The sequence below is a fragment of the Alligator mississippiensis genome, chromosome 1 (assembly GCF_030867095.1).
Source record: "Alligator mississippiensis isolate rAllMis1 chromosome 1, rAllMis1, whole genome shotgun sequence".
Classification (NCBI taxonomy): Eukaryota; Metazoa; Chordata; order Crocodylia; family Alligatoridae; genus Alligator; species Alligator mississippiensis.
The window spans coordinates 95,166,695-95,187,344 of record NC_081824.1 but is presented as its reverse complement, the minus strand read 5'-3'; the positions used below and the strand labels follow the sequence as shown (position 1 = coordinate 95,187,344).

General features: G+C 47.9%; 1 protein-coding gene across 1 annotated transcript in view; it reads left to right on the top strand.

Annotated features, from left to right (window-relative positions):
- AK9 (adenylate kinase 9) overlaps positions 1-20,650 on the top strand; it is a 191,235-nt gene that overhangs the window by 102,280 nt on the left and 68,305 nt on the right. Inside the window, exons 19-21 of the mRNA XM_019499938.2 lie at positions 3,221-3,319; positions 16,958-17,056; positions 17,550-17,756. Of these exons, the coding sequence (XP_019355483.1) occupies positions 3,221-3,319; positions 16,958-17,056; positions 17,550-17,756 (405 nt within the window). The remainder of the gene's footprint in view (positions 1-3,220; positions 3,320-16,957; positions 17,057-17,549; positions 17,757-20,650) is intronic.

Below are 20,650 nucleotides of genomic sequence, written 5' to 3'. Positions count from 1 at the left end.
CTAATCAGTTGTTTCTCTTAGTAGATTATGACATCTTTTAATTACTGTGGCCATCGGCATTTCTAAAAGAATTTGATATATTCTAGATTCATCTACACGTGCTTTACTGCAGAGTTGACTAATTAGCTTTGCAGTAAAGTGTCACTGTCTACATGTGTGCCCGTATTAGCGCACAGTAAATTAATTAAATCCACCATAGGATGGTACTGCCTAGGACAAGTAATATCCTACAGCAGAATCATTTAGTGTGCTGAAATGCACCTGTTCCACCCACTGTCCCTGTACTTGATTCTAAGATAAGGGGTTTTCCCCCCATGTTAAATGGGGAAAAAAACCCTTGTCTTAGAATCAAATATGGGGCAGTGAGTGGAACAGGTATCTACTGTTGCTCAGACTTCAGTCCCTACCACAGCTGCTGCCCCCTCCTCACCCTGCCACCTCTGGACCCCAACATCTCCCCCCCTCCCCTACAGCTGCTGCCCCTCCTCCCCGCCATAGCCTCTGCTCCCCCACCGACCCCTCTCTCTCCCGCACTTACCTTTGTTTCACTGTGTTCATGCAGCAGCCTGGGGCACTAAGCACAACCCCAGCCCAGTCCCATATCAGTGGCATGCAACCCATACATCAGCTACATGGTCTGAGCTGGGGCTGTGCTCAGTGCCCAAGACTAGAACAGGGATGAAGCCTGCCAGTATGGAGCAAAGCTAAGAGTAAGCAGAGGCTGAGTGGGGAAGGGTGGGAGAAAAGGCTGGGGGGTGGGGGGGAGCAAAGGCTGGAGGGAGGGTAGAAGCATGGCTGAGGGAAGGTAAAGGGGGGAACAGAGGCTGTGGGGCAGGGCAGGAAGGGCAACAGGGGTGGAGGAGGAAGGGGGGAACCCAAGGTAGTGCAGGGGTAGTGCAGGGGCAGAGGTAGCAAGGGGGCAGGCACAAGCAGGGGGCAAGCTTTCGACCCCCAACATTGTCTATCTCCCTGATGAATTAAAGATGACCCTCCAATAATTAGATTCTATACATGGAAAATAATAACAAATTTATAAATTTCCATGTATAGAATCTAATTATTGGGGAGTCATCTTAAATTCAGGGTCATCTTAGATTCAAGTAATACAGTAAAATGATACATGGAGGGTTTTTTATAAAAACATGGAATAAAATATATAACCTCACCCATACTGTACCTAGTCATCTAGGGCATTTATACACATACTTTTTGTCCCACAATGTGCCAGAGATCTGGCCGGTTGGAACAGACTTGATTAATTGAGTCTTCTCTGCACCTAAGCTGGCACACACTGTGCTGCATTGCGTGCAGTTGTATAAGTGGCGAAATGTGCATCAGCACACAGAAAATGGCGGTGGTGCACTTTTGAAGTAAAATACCTTCACGCAATGTTCCCTCTAAGGTGTAGCAATCCGTGAGCATGCTGCTTTGGTCCGTGAGCACGCCGCTTTGGTCTCACCTCCCCCTTTCACTAAGCCTGGATCTGGACTACGCTAAGCCTAATAGACTAGAATCTTCATGTAATGGATCCTCATGCAATGGATTTTGCAATAATCCTCCAAGCACAAGACTGGGGGCTGAAGAACGGAGCAGTTCCCCAGAGGTGATAATGGGGACTCCCCATTCATGATGCAGAAATCTTATGTCATGGTTAGACAAAGTGCTTTGGGTAAATGAGATATAATTTACCCAAAGCACCTTGTCTGCCTATGCCCTTAGACCAACACAACTGTAACCAGCACCCCCCCAAACTACATCATGGTTAGGAACAATTCCTTGCACCTGCTCCTTTTCCTCTGCTGCAGACCCAGGTTCTGCACCATCCTGCTCTGCCCCACGCACCTGAGATCTGAGGATGCCAAGCTCTGCACGTGTCCCTGCTCCAGGAGCGAGGAGGCATGTGGACTCTGGGCTGGGGAGCAGAGCAGTTCCCCGGTACCTGCAGAGCCTGTGCCAACCCCTGCCCCCTGCCCCAGCCAGCCCCTGCCCCCTGCCCCAGTCAGCGCCAGCCCCAACCCCCTGCCCCACCTCTGGGAGTGAGGAGGCACATGGCCTCAGGGCTAGGGAGTGAAGCAGTTTCTTGGTGGCAGCTCCCAGCCCCAGCCCCTGCCTCCAGGAGTGAGGACAGACCACACCAGCTCCCAACCCCCATCTCGCCTTGCTGCGCCACAGCCCAGCTCCTCTCCGGGCAGGTGTGCGACATTAATAATTTAGTGCTTGACACTGTATTAAATTTTGCACCCACCACACACGCGCACACCATGGAGGGAACCTTGCCTTCAAGGTGTTTTAGTTCAAAAGCATGCTACTGCCACTTTCTCACTACTGATGTGTATTTCACTGCTTATACACCTGCATGCACTACAACACAGTGCATGCCAGCTTATGTGCAGAGCAGATTTGCTTTTAAAAGCACCCAGCACTGTGGCCCAAACACATGTATAAATGCCCCCTAGAAACTGACTGTAGCAGTTTGCCTTTCCCATCACACGAGTTGTAACAACTTGCAGGCTCCCTGCAGGTTAGAACAAGAACCGTAGCAGGGATGATTTGGAAACTGATACCAGGAAGTGCCACATGCTTGAGGAACTTCAGAACAGCTCCAAGCATACAATGCATTTCATGGCTGCATACAGCAGCACTTAATACAGGTCACTTAAAATAAAGACCCAAGTTGTTACAGATTGTAGCAAAGTACACCTTCAGGCATGAATGACTCATGCCTCCTGAGTCTGGGGGGGCATGGGGACCACTTGCAGGTGGCAGTGTGAGACAGCCCACAGGCAGCCGTGACAGTGTCAGCGGCGGGGAGGAGGGGGGAGTGGTGACTGCCTGCGGACACCGGTGGCAGTGGTGGCAAAAGCCAATCTCAGGGCATGGCACATGCCCCCCGGTGTCCCCTCTACACATTGCCTATGCCTCCAGGGGTGTCTCTATTGCTTCTGGTGCCTCTCTCTCTCTCTTTCTTTCTCTCTCTCTACTTTAGCCTAACAGCCTCTTGGTCAGAGTACATGACTGGTTCATCAGTCCTCAGATCTGCTTTTGTTTCTTCTATCTGTAAGTTATATAATATCTAAGCAGGAACTTAAGTCCCTGCTTGCTGTTGGTCAAGTACAGCCTTAGCACCAGGTCACAAAAATGTGATACTCCTATAGGCACTCCTATTTCATACACAGGTAGGGTATGTGTAAGTTATTAACTGTTATATTTGTGCCCTCAGATATTGAGGAACAGGAGGAGCAGCTCCTGCATGAAACAGAACAAATAAGTGAGGTACAACTGACTGCTTCTGAGGAATTCCTAGAACCTAAACCTAAAGGTTAGATTTGTGTAACATTTATTTCCTTGTTTGTTTTTTCTTTTCAGTTCAAGGTTAAACATAAATAGTCACAGTCAAGTACATGCCCGGACACACACAGATATAATTAATAGTATATTATTAATCTCTTAAACTAGGGACAGAAATAACACATAAACCAGTTTAAGTAATGAGAAACTGTTTTAAACCTGTAATGGAACAGAAGTTCAGTGCACATAAACCAGTTTCAAAATGGCCAAAACTGATTTAAGATAAACCTGATTGAATGTACTATCAGACTTAACAGATTTAGGTCAAACCATTTTATAGAACTTCTGTCCCAGACCCCTTCCTGGTTCAAATTAAATCGCAGTCCTCCAGCATCCCAGGATGCTTTGCAGCCCTGAGCTGGGCTGTGCTCTGCTGTCTGCTTGAGCAGAGCAGGGTTGGCTCTGCCCCTCTGCTCTCTAGCCAGAGCATCAAGGGCTGGCTGACAAGGGGGTGGGGGTGGGAAACCTGACTGGGAATACAGTCTGGTCTGCCTGGCAGGGGTGGAGCAACCAGACTTTTCCCCACTAGAGTGGAGCGGACAGGGCCATGGGTCAGCAGGCTCAGTTGGAGGGGAGAGAGGGGGGTTTAAAATCCCTCCATGGCATACAAGACCCCAGCCCAGGTCTGCATGGGTGGGGGCTGCCACCCTTCTGCCCCCCACCCCAACCCCGCTTCCTGCTGCAGGAGAGAGCAGGGGTGTGGCCACATCCAGGCCAGGGAGGGCAGGATAAGGGAGAGAAGGGGGTTTAATCCCCCCTTCCTCCCCTCTCCCACCAGCACTGGACCCCAGCTATGGTCTGCCTGGCTTTCTCCCCTTCTGGCTGCTCAAGTGCCTGGAGGCATTCCAGACCTGTCATGGGCAGTGTGTCAAGTGAAGTCAGGGGATGGGGACGGGGGATTAAACCCCCCTGCCTCCCTTCTCGCACTTGCATGGGACCCCAGGCAGGGTCTTCTGGCTGGCTGCTGGCCCCTCTGCTGGCCACTTGAGCGGCGGGAGGTGTAGCACCAGGCAGTAAGCTGGCCCAGGTAGTGCTTCAGGCAAAGGGAGGGGAGGGAGGCCTAGGCTGGCTCTGGCCACACCCCCTGCCACTTAAATGGCCAGTGGGGGGAAAGCCAGGCAGACCCCAGCTGGGGACCTGTGCCAGTGGGTGAGGGGGGTGAGGCAGGGGGCTTTAATCCCCTTCCCTCCCCCACCTTTGCCTGAGGATCTGCCTGAGCCATCTGGCCATACCCTCCACCGCCTGAATAGCCAGCAGGGGAGGGGGGGACGGAAAGCCAGGCAGACCCCTTTTGGCATCCCATGCCAGCGGGAGAAGGGAGGCAGGGGAGTTTAATCCCTCTGTCTTCCCCCACCCGCCTTTCACCTGAGGCACTGCCCAGGCTGGTGTCTGGCCTTGCCCCCCGCCTCTCAGGGACAAACCTGGCAAGGGCTGCTTCCCTCTTCCCCCTCCAGGCACACCCCCGCTGTGACCATGCAGGCCAGGGTGGGGGTTTAAACTCCTCCCCAGTCATACTCAGAGGCTTACCGGGGCCTGACCACACCTCCCCCCATCCCTCAGCTCAGGTTCCCTCCAGCCTTCCGGCCATTACCAGAAGGAAAGCTTGGTCTAGTACCCCCCAGCTTCTAGCCTGAGCCACTGCAGGCATGTGGCTGCATTTCCAGAATCAAAAATGAATGTTTATTCACTTGCTTCTTGGTTCAATCTACGCATTTTACACTAACCTGTAAATATTGAATCAATTCAGGCTTTTTGAATGCCTGTACTTTGCCTTAAAGAGTAAATTTTAGAACTGAAGATTGTGAATGTTTCATTATTTAACATAAAAAGTATGTTATTGTCACAGACTTTCCATTTTGAAAAAAACAAGAAACCCATTTCCATTATCCATTATTCCTAGGTAGAACATCCATTTGGTAAACATGTACAGGGGTGGATCCAAGGGGTGCAGTGGTGCAGTCACACCCCCCACCTCTAATTCTTGTTCCATCCAAACTTTAAAACCAGCTGTTGGGAGAGGCAGCAACATTTCTATTCAGGCAAAGTTGAGTCAGTTAACTTTATGTCACATTGTCATCTCTCAGATTCAAACTAATCTCTCTCCACTCCACACATGCTAATCTGTCTCCAGTCCACACTATTATGGGTAGGTTTGTGCAGAGCTGAACTAGGCATGTTTGGTCAGGCACCCCATGCTGACCACTTTTACTTTTGCTGCTGCCTTTAGCTAAGGACCCATTGTTCAGGGTTCTCCCCTCTCCTACAGCTAAATTAAGTCCATAGCACCACCACCACCCCTGGGCTTATAAGGGATGCAAAAGAAACAAAGTTAAACAAATAAACCCACTTAGCTTTTCACTGGTTTCATGCCTCCAGCTTGCTAGGCTTTTCCCAGGCTTCACTTGCCCATAGTGTCTTATCTTTCTGAGGCTTTGAGGACCCGCAGGGCTTGTACAAGTGAATAAGCAAACAAAAGAGAAGGCTTTATTCACAGCCCCTCCATGTGGCTGCTTGAGCTCAGCTAACCCCAGACTCCAGGCAGCTTTGCTCTCTGACAGTAAAGCCACCACAGAGCCTGCTTTCAGCATCTTTTATTCCCCCATCCCCGTTGGTTCACATGGCTGGCTTTCCTTCATTCCCCATACCTGGTTTAGCTCCTTTGCTGAGAGGCTTGCTGCATCCCTAGACCTAGATCCTCAGCCTCTAGTGAGTCCCTACAGCTCTGGGGTGGGTGTGGAAGAATGCTTTCAGGATGTGGGGCTGTTCAGGTTCCTCCATACCCATAGCAATAGGGCCGGGCCCTGTTACAATGACCTGCATTTTTAAGGGTCTTGATGTTCCACTATTCGAACTATCCTTTCTTCTCAATGTTGCTGTCTGTTAGCCATTCCTGGTAACATCTGTCTCCTATTTCACAGCCTTGTGGACTGTTTTTAACTCTCGATAGAAAACTTAACTCAAATATGGTAATATTAACTCAGGTATAGAAATGACTGACGGTGAAGTATTCGAGGCACTGCCAAGATATTCAAGAAGGCTAGATTTTGTTTTATGAATCTGAATAAGAGGTGCACATTGAACTATGATGACAGTACTAATGATGCAGTAACTTTTGACTACTTTTTGCCTAGCTTCCTGTGGTTTTTAAACTTATATATAATCTAAAAAATTTGTGTACAGTTCAGTAGTTATTTCTTTTTGCTTTAATCTTAAACTGAATAACATAATGCTTAGTAAAGCATCTAGTTTCTTTTTAATTGAAGAAAAATGTGTTGTATTTTATGTAATGATGTGCCACACCATCTGCAACCCCTTTTTCAAAATCCTAGATCCATCCATGAATGTGCACAATTATTTATTTAGTGAGTGCCTAATAAAATGAGTGTTTGTGAAATTTAGGATAACATTTTTGTCTTCAAAAGTCTTTTGTGAACTTATGATCAAATTAGGTGGAATAGGATAGAACTGTCAGCATGGTGAGGAGAAATCCAAAGTCTAATATGAGAAGGGGAATAGGGAACTTGAGAGAAAATACCAAGATATGATCAAATTATATCCTTCTTAATTACCTAAATGATCTTTTAGCAGGCTGAAGTGCTACTGGTGATTTTTAAATTAATTTTCCCATACTCAGATAAATAGATTTTGAATAGTGCAACAAAACATGTGGTCCATGAAGTCTAGGGAAATAAAACATGTACAATATACTGAATAATGTGAAGAGAAGTTAAAATGACAAGGGGGAAATGCATGTTTTCAGACTTTCTGAGAATAAGTAGCTACCTTGCAAAGCCCTCCAATTTTTTCCTCTTTGCCAGTATTCTTTCTGGCCAGGACAGAGCTAGCCTCCCTGTAGGACTGTCTGTCTCTATGGTAACTATCCTCAGTAACAGGAGAGAAAGTAGAAAGCAAATGAACATGAGAAGAAATCCAAGGAAAGGATTAATTCCCTATAAGGCTATAGATCTAAGTGAAGGGGAGAAAGGTCCTATCCTTACACACCAATGTGTGGAAAAAAAACTGTTCCAGGGTAAGAAAACTTGTGAACTAACAGGTGAGACTTGGAGATGCACATGGAGAAGGAAGGGTCAATTGACTGGCTTTTAGGTCCTTTTTCGTTTGATCCACTACCCACCTTTTCCTTTAACTTTTGCTAATTTTATTATAATCTCTTTACAAATCCATTTTACATTGAATGATCCCTGTAAAATAACACAGCATTTGTAAGATCATATACAGTTACAGAATACAGATCATATACAATAGCACATTACATTTTTAAAAATGTTTTCCTCTTAGTGAATACAGCAAGCCAGCCTGAAACAAAACAAATACCTAAGAGACAATCTCTTGCTTTCAGTGAAGTTCAGGAAGTAGGAGCAGAACATGAAACAAGTTGTTCAATATGGAGTTTTTTACATTTTCTCACACAAAAATATAGCCTTTTTTGCCTCTATTGTTCCTTCTCTCTTTAATATCTCCAGCTGCTACTGTACACCATCTGCTGGTAGCTTTTGCTTTAGCTATAAGAATTATATAAGACTTACCTTTCATATATAACACAGTCATGTCCTTTAACTCTTTCCTATTATAATAGACTTTTAACTTATATAGCACTCTTGCAAGGATAATGCTCTTTCACAGCATTGTCAACACAAATTCCTCCTCTGTGGATGCATGTACACATGCCACTAAGGCAATGTGAGAAACTGTGCAGGAGTCAGGTGATCCTGGACGCAGCATTTACTTGTGTGCCCAGGACCATAGCAGTCTGAGCTAGGGCAAAGCAGTAGGGATGTGCAAAATGGGATGTATTCGATTCAGATTCGGATTTGATCCGAATCGGAGACAGTGATTCGATTCGGTGATTCGGATCACTGTCCCCAATTTGATTCGGACGAATCCAAATCTGAAGATTCGATGCTGATTTGGAGAATCAGCAATTCAGCCATAGACTATCACAGGCCAGCTGGACGCTATGAGTGTATCTGTTTTATCACAGGCCAACTGGGCTGTTTAAGTCAGTTTCAGATCGAGGAGGCAAAGTTAGGAGTGAAGTAAAGGCAAATTTATTATAGCTTACACACACACAACAGTTAACAGAAAGATAAATGCGATAAGCAGATAATGCAGTATTAAAGAGCTAATACTAAATAATAATAACAGATAATAACAACAGATAGATAGATCAATTCTGTCGCAGGCCAACTGGGCACTGTGAGGGTATTAGCCACTAGGCTGTTCAAAACAACAGCTAGGCAGACATGGGTTGGCAACTTATCGATAGTCCCTCGATGCCAGGTACGCATCAAGTGATTCCAGTGAAGTCAGGCGTCCCCGATCGACGCTGTCAGAGGGATTACCGGGGAAATTCCCTTGATCAGGATCCAATCCTCACTCACACCGGGAGTCCGGGGTCCGGGTGTGGAACAGCAGTGACCGTTCTGTTCCCTTCTTCCTGCTGATCACCTGATGCACGTGCTTTTTATACCTAGTCTTATGCTAATCTGTTGGCTTTAGAGCCATTCACAATGTTGCCCTATAGCTGTTACCCTATGGGATTGAAAGGTGTTAAAAATTACCATAAAAGGTTACTACCCAAACTCAGGTTTATCCAATAAGCAAATTATGATGCAGCACCTTTAGGTTTGAAATTGACATTGCTCCGCCTAAGCTGCAACCCCTTTTAGGTTTCATTTGTGTCACAACCCAAAGTTGTGATTTTTTGTTTGTGTGTGCTTCGGCACTGCTAAATTATTTTCCCGCCGATTGTAGCTTTCTTTGCACGGTAGAGTTCTCTGCTGTGGGAGAGAACTCTGGTGCAACAGGGGATTTCCCACCAAATTACAGCTTCTTTGCAGGGTGCATTTCTTTGCATACTAGTGATGCACGTTGCAAAGGAGTTCCCGCCATTTGTATTTGGGTTCGCGCCACATTATTGGCCAGTTCCAAATGTAGGCACACGTGGCGGCTAGCTATTGGCTTGCTAGCCGTACAAAAGGCTTGGGTAGCTTCCGCCCAAGTCGGAGAGAGAGAGAGAGAAAAACCGGAGGACTCCACGAACATCAGGAGAGAGAGAGAAAAACTGGAGAGATCTGTGTGAAGATCTCAAAGCGCTGCGGACCCTTGCGGACCCAACGCGCCTCTCTTAAGCAGGCAATAGAGGCTTAATAACCGAACCCACGGAGCTTTCGCTTCTAGCCTCTCCCCATCGCCAAGCGCAATCCAAGACGTATCCCTTTCCCGTAAACCCAATTTTCGAACCCACGGAGCCTAAACAACTCCGGGGGACCAGGGAACCGAACCGAACCCATGGAGCTTAAACAACTCCGTGGGAGCAACCGAATTTGTCGTAGTCCTCTAGTGAGGATTTAAGCGGAGCTGCGCCTGGAAACCTGTCCAGCCTACACCACTACCATCTTTGGGTGTAAGTAAACAATCTTTTCAATCAACCACTATGCGTTCATGACTAATTCTAGCTCGCCACTGGTTTTCTCCGACCCCACGTGCCCGGGCTGCTGGCCACAGCCCGCGTGCGGAAAGGCGGGCCGCGGATTGCCCCCCCGACTCGCACTTGGCAGCGGGATCGGGGCCCGGCCCGCACATGGCGACGAGGATGGGATCAGGAGAGAACACGCTAGAGCTAGAGTTGGTTCAGAACTGCCTTTGGCGTGATAACCAACGCCAAGTGAAAAGCTTTGAGGAACTGGAGGTGCATATCGCTTACCACCAGGCGGGCGGAACGGGTGCAATTTTGTTATGAATCAGATTATGTGTTTGTGTTGATTATTGCTTCTTGATTGTTATGTAACTTAATACCAGGGCAGCGAATTTTATGTTTGTTTATTTGTTTGTTTGCTTATCTACTCGTTTGACGACTCACAACAAAATTCTAGATTGCTAGAAGAGTATGGCATAATTTAGCTATGCTCTCAGCAACGGGGGATGTCACAACCCAAAGTTGTGATTTTTTGTTTGTGTGTGCTTCGGCACTGCTAAATTATTTTCCCGCCGATTGTAGCTTTCTTTGCACGGTAGAGTTCTCTGCTGCGGGAGAGAACTCTGGTGCAACGGGGGATTTCCCGCCAAATTACAGCTTCTTTGCAGGGTGCATTTCTTTGCATACTAGTGATGCACGTTGCAAAGGAGTTCCCGCCATTTGTATTTGGATTCGCGCCACATTATTGGCCAGTTCCAAATGTAGGCACACGTGGCGGCTAGCTATTGGCTTGCTAGCCGTACAAAAGGCTTGGGTAGCTTCCGCCCAAGTCGGAGAGAGAGAGAGAGAAAAACTGGAGGACTCCATGAACATCAGGAGAGAGAGAGAAAAACTGGAGAGATCTGTGTGAAGATCTCAAAGCGCTGCGGACCCTTGCGGACCCAACGCGCATCTCTTAAGCAGGCAATAGAGGCTTAATAACCGAACCCACGGAGCTTTCGCTTCTAGCCTCTCCCCGTCACCGAGCGCAATCCAAGACGTATCCCTTTCCCGTAAACCCAATTTTTGAACCCACGGAGCCTAAACAACTCCGGGGGACCGGGGGACCGAACCGAACCCATGGAGCTTAAACAACTCCGTGGGAGCAACCGAATTTGTCGTAGTCCTCTAGTGAGGATTTAAACGGAGCTGCGCCTGGAAACCTGTCCAGCCTACACCACTACCATCTTTGGGTGTAAGTAAACAATCTTTTCAATCAATAACTACGCGTTTGTGACTAATTCTAGCTCACCACTGGTTTTCTCCAACCCCACGTGCCCGGGCTGCTGGCCACAGCCCGCGTACGCAAAGGCGGGGCACGGATTGCCCCCCCCAACTCACACTTGGCGATGGGATCGGGGCCCGGCCCGCACAATTTGAATATGCTTTCTTGGGACATGCTTTCCTGGAATGTGTTGGGTATGCCACACAGTTGGATCCAGTTTTTTATTGCTAAAGCTGAACCCTGAGCAGAAACCATTAGGTCAGCTAATCTCACAGCTACAGCTTTACCAGGGGCCCAGTCAGTTCCACGAACAGTTAATTTATCATTTTGGTTAAATTTATGACAGACAAGTTACATTTGTGGTTTACAAACTTACAAGCTTTATATTAACTAATATTACCTGTTCAGGCAAAATACCAAATGCCTCCAAGAAGCACATATTTATTGCTTATTAATCCCTCTGGTTCTGGCTGTTACAGTATATAGAGCTTTAAATGTTTTTTCTACATACCTTGAGGTACTAGGCTTAGCTCGTGAATGCTACATTGCTGGGGCAGATATAGCATCCCACAGAAGCACAAGAGGGGCCCCACGTGCTCAGTGTGAACCTGGAAGCGGATCGGAAGTACTTCTAGTTTACTTCCAGGTCTGCTGCCGAGCGCACTGGGGAGTCCCTCACGCCTCTGTAGGACACTCCATCCACTCCAGGATCGCAGCATTCATGAGCCGCCTGGTACCTTGAGGTATGTAGAAAAAAAAATTAAAGCTGTGTCTATGTCCGAATCTTTCCAAATCTCTCCAAATCGATTTGGAGAGTTCCAATTCGATTTAGAGAGATTCAAGGGTCTCCTGATTCAATTTGGATTCGGCAGTTCAGCCACCGAAGCGGGCCGAATCTTGGTGGTCAAATATCCTCCAAATCAAATCAGGGACCAAAGCTTCACACAACCCTGCAAAGCAGCCCCAGGCTGGCAGGGGATAAAGGTGTTCAGACCTATGCTCCAGGTGGTGGTGTCGGGCAGCAGAGGGGCTTGCTATGCCATGAGAGCTCTGAAGTGTGGGGCTATGCGACAGGAAGCTCCTGCACTTTAACAGTCTCATGCCCCAGTCAACCCATCACCATTTACACGTGTTTTTTGGTGGAGTTAAATACTGAGCCGTAAGCTAGTACTGTCCCTGACAGTACAATCTTATGGAGGAGTTAATGTACTGAGTTATAATACTAGCACAAGTGTAGATGGTGACATTTTACTAGGGAGCTAATTAGTCAACTCTGTAGTAAAGTGCACATGTAGATGCACCCTGAAAATTGTTTCATATACTGCCATCCAAGCCAATGAACCATTCCAAACAGTAACACCATTGGGAGTGTGGTTATGCCCCTGAAATCCAACATTCAGGCTATAAAAAATTTCCCTTTCCACCCATTCTTCAGTTCCTCTCTCCTAGGCTTTGTAGTCCTTCTAATTTGCACTTTACCAGATTAAGACATATGTCATGAAAGGATTACCAAGACTCATTCAACCCTCTGAATATGACCCCATGCTGCTTATCTATGTGGGAACCAATGATAGTGCCAGGGGTGACCCTGAGCAGATCAAGAGTGACTACAGGGCTCTGGATGCAAGGGTGAAGGGGACAAGGGCATACGTGGTGTTCTCCTTTATCCTGCCAGTCAAGGGGAAGGGCCCAGGTAGGATTACACTCATTGTGCAGATCAATATATGGCTGCACAGATGGTATCAACAGCAGGGATTCAGCTTCCTTGACTTCGGTATGTTGTTTCAAGAAGGATTGCTAGGAAGAGATGGGATCCACCTGACAAAGAGAAGGAAAGAGAAGGAAGAGCATCTTCACACACAGGCTCACTAACTTAATGATAGATTGCAATAGGAATTAGCACTTAAAAACAGGTTGTAAAATTGGAGAATTACAAATCAAATTTGAAAACATGATGAGATAACTGGCTCTGTGGATGTGGGGAAAGCAGTGGACATGATATACCTTTACTTTAGCAAGGCTTTTGATACCGTCTCCCAGAGCATTCTTGCAAGCAAGCTGAGGAAGTCTGGGTTAGACGAATAGATTGTAAGGTGAATAGAAAGCTGGCTGGATCATCAGGTTCAATGGGTAGTGATCAATGGTTTGAAGTCTAGTTTGTAGCTGATATCAAGTGGAGTGCTTCAGGGGTCGGTCCTGGAGCTGGTTTTGTTCAATATCTTCATCAATGTCTGGAAGATGGGATGGAGTACACCCTCAGCAAGTTCATGGATGACACCAAGGGGGTAGTAGATGCACTGGGAGGGTAGAGCTAGGATTCAGAGTGACCTAGACAAATTAGATGATTGGACCAAAAGATATCTCATGAGGTTCAACAAGGACAAGTGCAAAGTACTGCACTTAGGATGGGAAGAATCCCGTGCATCTCTAGTGGCTTGGGACCAACTGGCTAAGCAGCAGCTCCGCAGAAAAGGAACTGGGGGTTGTTGGCACTGACAAGATACCTTGTCCTGGGCAGACTCAAAGCCCTCAGACCAACCATGACCTTTCTATTCAATAATAGGCAAATTTAATTGATACATAGTGATAGCAGGTAACAATAATACAAGCAATTCTATATCTACCAATCCTAGGGCTGTCAGAGTCAAGGTATGTCTGGCCAGGATGTGACTTCACTCTGAGGTTCTCTCTTGAATATCAGATGTTAGCAGCCTGAATGTCAGAGGCTGAGGCCCACCCTTCCCCTCTCCCCTAGTCAGGTGGATGAGATGGCCTGTTGGTATGCCCTCTGTCCATGGTGCCTTGGATTCTCCTCTCAGGGACCCTTTGTTGTTCTGAAATACCTTCTTTTGTATTCTTTTCCCTTCCTGATGACTCTTCATCTGTGGGCATCACTGATTGGTCTTTCTGTGGTCATCATACTGTCCACATTCTGTCCTGTCAGCATATTCCTTTGATTCACAAGCCCATTTCATGCATAAATCCTAATTTGGGCTTTACTGGTGCCCTCCTAATTTGGTCTGCTCCCCAAAACTGGAAAGCCCAAGGGCTCTGTGGTTGGGCACTGTGACCTGGAGCCACCTTATCTCATGTTTTGGAACAGTATGGTACATGCCTGCAATATCCCAGTCTGTGTGTTTATCCCTGTCTGCCTTGAAGGCTGTGAAACTGTGACAACCAGGCTTCCAGAAATCAATTAACCCTTGCTGTTACCTTGGACCATTGGCACCCAGAGGCCCCAATCGCTGCTACTGTAGCTGGTGAGTGCAGTGCTTTTTGTTTTTAAAGCTCCACACTCACTGGCTGCAGCAGTGGCAATTGGGGCCTCTGGGTGCTTGTGGTAGACCCCCCCAATGCAGCGCAGGACAGTGGGGGGCAGCAGGAATCGCTCCCCCCACTTTGCACCTGCGTAGCAGCTGTTACATCGCATGGGTGCAGCGCAGCTCAGCAAGGCGCTGCATGCTTTCTGGGAGCTGGGGCCGCTGGGACTGAGTGCTGCTGGGCTCCAGCTGACAGGTGGAGCTGCCCCAGCTCCAGATAGTGTGTGGTGCCCTGCTGAGCCACGCTGCACCCGCACCATGGGGCAGCTGCACAGGTGCCAAACAAGGGGGGCGATCCCCACTGTCCCCCACTGCCCCATGCTGGCCAGAGCTAGTGAGTACGGGGCATTTGGGGGGGGGTTTAAGTGCCAAGAGGCTGGGCTGGGCGGGGGATGGGGCTGGGCAGGGGAGCCATGGGGGCTTCTCCCACAGCTCCTCTAACTGTGCCTGCATCTGCCCTGGCTGGGGGAGCCATGAGGGCTGTGTCCTGCTGCCGCTTGCCCAGATGGTGCAGGGGGGAAGAGTGATGCAGGCGCAGCTCACTCTGGGCAGAAGCAGGGCATAGGCCCTGCTCCCAGCACTGCCGTGCCTGCATCAGTACTAGGAGCAGGGGCTCTGCTCTGTCACCACTTGCCAGCCGACATGGCCAGCATGGGATGCAGGTGTGGCGGTAGTGGGAGTGGGGACTATGCCATGCTGCTGCTTGCCCCCTTCCGCCTGGAGCAAGCCACGCCCATATCCCACTACTGCCGCCCCATCTGGGCAAGCGACAGCAGGGCAGAGCCCCTGCTCCCGGTGCTGCTGCACCCACATCCCGCACCCCCTGCCTCCCTCGCTGAGTAACACCCCCCCCTCCCCAGCTGGGCAGCTTGTCCCGGCCCCAATCCCTCCCTCCCCCACACCTCTTCCCTCCCCCAACCCCACCAGACTTGCCAGCTGGAGGCAGCTGTGTCAGTTGCCTGTGTGGTCTAAGGCCGAATCTCCAAAGCGGCTGAATCTTTTCCAAAGCTTTTCTGAATCGATTTGGATACTTCAAATCGGTTTGGAGCTTTTAACTGGTCTCCCAATTTGATTCAGATTTGGGGATTTGATCCCCGAATCGGGTTGAATCTCCTCCGAATATAATCAGCTACCGAAGCTTCACACAGCCCTATTGTGTGTTGTTGGGGGTCCTAGACACCACTTTTGTGCTATATATAATTCAACAGGTTTATATGTAGTGCTAGAAAATATTGGAAGTATCTTTTTGAAAGTACTGCTATTTTATAGCACTTTCAGCATCTTTATAGGGCTACAAACAACTTTAGCATCTGTACACTCGGTTTTGGTAGCACAACAAGGGCATAGTAAGTGCTACAAATATAATGCCTGCCCGTTCTGTCATGCCTCCTGATGGAGGTGCTTAAGTCTGCAGCAAGATACATGCTTTAAAGGCTTAACAGGTTTGGTGTGCCCAGGAAGAGTGGCATCTCAATTAGAGGATACATTTCAAAATATGGATCATGATGTCTGCTTGCTTCAGGTGTCCCTCTTGTAAATGTGTTAAAGAACTGCTGAATTAGTTTTTTTTTTACTTCAGTACTTTGCCTCAGTTATTGACCATGTGCAGACATTCAATGTAATCCACGAGTATACATATGTTCAGGATTTTTCTCCCAAAGCAAAAATAGCCACCCTGGGAGAAAAAACAACCCAGAAATAACCAGAGTTAAATCACTCCCAGGAAAGTTTCTCATGGGACAGAAAATGTCTGCGTACATTCTCTTCTAAAACAATTTAATCCTCCAGCATCCCCAGGTACTTTGCTGGACTTTACTGTTCCAGCCAAGAAATGAGCAGAACATTGCTCCCTTCAGTCCTCACATTGTGCTGCAGGGAGACACAGACTGTCCCTGAGCAGTCTATGTCAGCCAATCAGGGCTGGCCTGTGGACTACTGCCATCTGTCTCCAGGCAGACTGAGATGGCCTTCAGAACACCCTGAGATGTGTGCACATCAATCAACACTGCAAGCTCTCTGCTCTTGAAGGGCTCAGATTCATATATCTGTTCAGGTGTCTCTGGATAAGTTTTTCTAGCAGAAAAGCAAACCTAGGGGAATTCTCCAAGATCATTTGAACATGTATATGCACCCTGTGTTTACAGCACTTCAGAAATAAATCTTTTTGCTTTTTGGTGTGCATCTTAGCTCATTGGGGCACCTATACATGTGCATCAAGGCTGCTCCAATGCAGTGTAATTAACTGAGTCTGCTGGAGCATGGTAATTACCACGTGGGGTCCCAGCAGGGCTCCCTGACACCTGGGAGCATGTGTATAAGTGCCCTTGGTGTTTACATTAAGTACTTCTTTTTTCTCTTTGTTTTCTCCGTACCTTTGCATTTTGGCTTTTTGAAGTCTTTGCTTTTGAATATCTTTATTCTGTCTTTTTAGATGCCACCTATTTCCTCAATCCCTCCATTTACCTGTGTAGGGAAAATGTTAGGAAATGTGATATATTAATATGTGTTAAGTATTTTGAAAATGGAAAGTGATAGAGAAGTTGAAATAATTAGTTGTGATAGTATTAGTTATATTTGTGCTTCCAGAATCAGAAAACCAACTTCCACTTGAAGCAGAAGACATATCTCAGCTGGAGCCTGATCAGTCCAAAGGGATTATAGAATCTGAACCTGAACCTGAACTAGGTTAGACATGTCATCTTTCCTGTTTTTTTCTCTCCAGTAAATATAATTCACTTACTTATCTTTTTTATATGTTCCTTGTAGTATTGGCCTATTCCACTTGGTTCATGACCATCTGCTTAGGCCTTTAAAATTCTTTGTTATGTTTTACAGAAATACAAGATTGTAGTGAAAAAATTGTAGACTCAAATTTCTGGGCTAAAAAATGTAAATAACTACATACAAATGTAATTAAGTAACTGGACCATATCTTTTTCACTTGAGAAGTATGAATGTATAACAAATCAATGTAATGAACTTGACATTTGTAAGATGTCCTTCTAAAATAATGTTAAGACATTTTTAGTTAAAAGAGAAATTCACTTAAACAGGGAGAATATAACAAAACACACCACTGTAGATTTAAAAGAGGTGAAAATAATTGTATAGAATATAAGTGGGATAATTTTCAAAATGCAAAATATTTGTCTTCTAAATAGACTTTTTATTTGTTCAGAAATTGTGATACCTGAGTTTTCAGAAGATGCTTTCCCAGACATGCCAGAAATTGAAACACTTCAAGAAAAAATTAATGTTTACATGCGTAACTGGCAAAAGCTAGAGGCAGAAATCAGTGAGTCATCTTTAGTTCAGACTGTCGTCTTAGAAATTGCCAGGCACACTCCAGAAAGTCTGCTTAATGAAGCTGTCCTGGTCATGGAACGTAAGTAGTGGTTGTTCATATTTGACCTTTAACCTGTGTAAAGGGATGTTTGAAAAAGTGATGCGGTAAAGACTTGTTTTATAACTGAGTCCTGTACCTAGGATATAAGTAGAAGAAGAAGGGCTTTCTGAGGGAGTTATGAGGGGAGATGCAGAGAAGGTAAGGATCAAGAGACATGACAAGAGATAATTCAAATTAAAGAAACAATTGCCTTCCAAAATGCATCTATGAAGTTGCCTTAAACATGTTGCTTTTATGCTAATTTAGCTTTGTATATTTAGGCCACAGTAGTGCAACAAAAGAAGCATGGGCATAAAGGTCCACTTATATAAGACTTACATTGTAATCAATGGGACTCTGAAAGTATGTAGGGTCCATTTCCCTGAAAGCATAATATTGCAGATGGGACCTCTTAGATTGCACCCTTTTGCAACAAAGGCCATGTGTTCCTTGTTTGCTCAGAAGGATGTAGAACACTTTTGAGTGCACACTAAATAATAATCTGGTGTACATGTTTAATCAGCCCACAAATGCAATTTACCCAGCCTGACATTGAAATAAAATTTGACTGGTCTTTTGCTCTAAGAGATTTCCCCAAAATTAAATATAAAAAAAGCTGTTACGAACAATAACACTATTTTCTTCATTTGTGCTTTTAATATCCTTGTAGTAGAAAACTCCTGTTATAGTATTATTTTATCTCTATTTAAATATAAGTAAACATAGGGATTAAAGCTAGGGAGTATCTTCCATTTTTATTTAGGATGCAACCACCAACCTTGTGTGTGTCACTGAGCCCTAAATGGATGAGGTTGCTGGACTAATATTTGCCGACATGGTCGTGGCTGGATACTTAGTGCAGCATCAGTAAGATTGGAAGTGGGGCACCTATTACACTATAGTCACCTCTCTTATTGGCTAGGGACAGACATTAAAAAAGCCCGAGCCTGAACTGATTCAATCTTTGCAGGTTAGTCTAACCTGTGTAGATTGAAGAAATATGCAAGTGAATACTTACTTTTGATTCTGGAAATGCAGGCACATGACTGCAGTAGCCCAAGCTAGAAGCCAGGGGACATTAGAGTAGCCCTCCCTTCCCTTCCTCAGCAGCTGCAAGGCTGGATGGAAGCTGAGCTGGGGGGTCAGCAGGTGGCTGAGTATGATTGGGGTGGGGTTTAAACACCTACCCTGGCCTGTAGGGACCCCAGCTGAGGTGTACCTAGAGGGGCAGGGGGGAAGCAGCCCTTGCTAGACTTGTCCCCAAGGTCAGACATCAGCTCAGGCAGTGCCTCAGGCAAAGGAGGGCAGGGAGGTGGGGATTAAACTCCTCTGCCTCCGCTCTTGGGCATGGGCACGGTGACCCCAGCTGGGGTCTGCCCAGCTTTCACCCCTGCTAGTGTGGTGGAAAGCCTGGCCAGAGCTGGGCAGCATGGCCCTGCCATCTGCCTGGGGTTGTGGCTGGGGCTGTGGGGCTGAGCTGGGCTGGCCTGCAGGCAATGCTGAGAGTGGACACAGAGGGGTCAGCCTGGATTGGGCCACAATGGCCAGGTACTTCCTAGTGGTCTGCAGCTTGGGATGGGGCCACAGGATCTGTGCGGCCAGATGGCTCCTGGCTCCCCTTGTCCACGCTGTCATGGAGCTGCACCCAGCTGGGAAGGGCCTGGTAGGGCCAGCCTCGGCTGGGCCTTGGTGGCAGGGCTCTTCCCAGCTGGCTGTGACTCTGTGACAGCCAGGCCCAGTAGCACAGGCAATTGGCTGGGCAGTGTGCTACTCAAGCTATCTCAGAGGTGCCAGCGGGTCCTGAGCCTGGCAGCCACCTGCTACAGCTGCTGCCACACCCCCATCCTGTGCAGCACCCAGCGGCTGCAGCTGATCCACAAGCTGTGCAGTGGCAGGGGCCAGCAGGGTTGTTTTGCCATCCTTGTCACCAGCTGCCACTGCTGCCCCTGCTGCACAGCTCTGGGTGTGCAGGTGGGAAGCTTGAGCCCAACAGCTTATGCCCAGCACATGGAGCTCTGGCTCCAGCTTCTGGATACCTTCCATCTGCTCCACTCACCCAGAACGATGGGCAGCCCCTGTGGGCAAGCAGAGTAGGTGGAAGGCATCCAGGAGCTGGAGCCAGAGCTCCATGCACTGGGCAGAAGTTGCCAGGCTCAAGCTTCCCACCCTCCCTGAGTGGTGCTGCACAGCGCAGCAGAAGCAGGAACTGCAGCTGGAGGTGAGGGGAGCAGAACAGGCCTGCCGGCCACAGCCAGCTCGCAGCCTCCCCTTGCATGGCTGGGGCCAGCAGGGCTGTTCTGCTCCCTTCCCCTCCAGCTGCAGTTCCACCTCCTGCAACTCTACATGGAGTCACTCCGGGTGAGCAGGAAGCTTGAACCCAGAGGCTTCTGCCCAGTGTACGGACCTCTGGCTCCAGCTCCCGGATGCCTGCCACCCACTCTTCCCACCTACAGGGGCTGCTCATTGTACTGGATGGGCGGAGTGGATGGCAATTGGAAGAGCTGGAGCCAGAACTCCATGTGCTGGGCAGAAGCCACTGGTCTCAAGCATCCTACCTGCCCACCCAGAGTGGCACAGCAGGGGCAGCAGCAGCAGTGGTAGATGGAGGCAAGGTAGGCAGAACATCTCTGCCAGCCCTGGCCAGCATGCAGCTTGTGGAGCAGCTGCAGCCACCAGGTGCTGCACTGGACAGGGGGCAGCAGCAGCAGCAACAGGCAGCTGCTGGGCTTGGGACCTGCGGCACGTCTGAGCCAGCCTGGGCAGCCCACTGCCCAGCCAACCACCACACAGAACCCCAGCCAGCTGGGCAGGACCCTGCCCCCACGGATTTGCCTGGGCCAGCCCCACTGGGCCCTTCCCAGCTGGCTACAGCTTCATGACAACCCCACCTGACC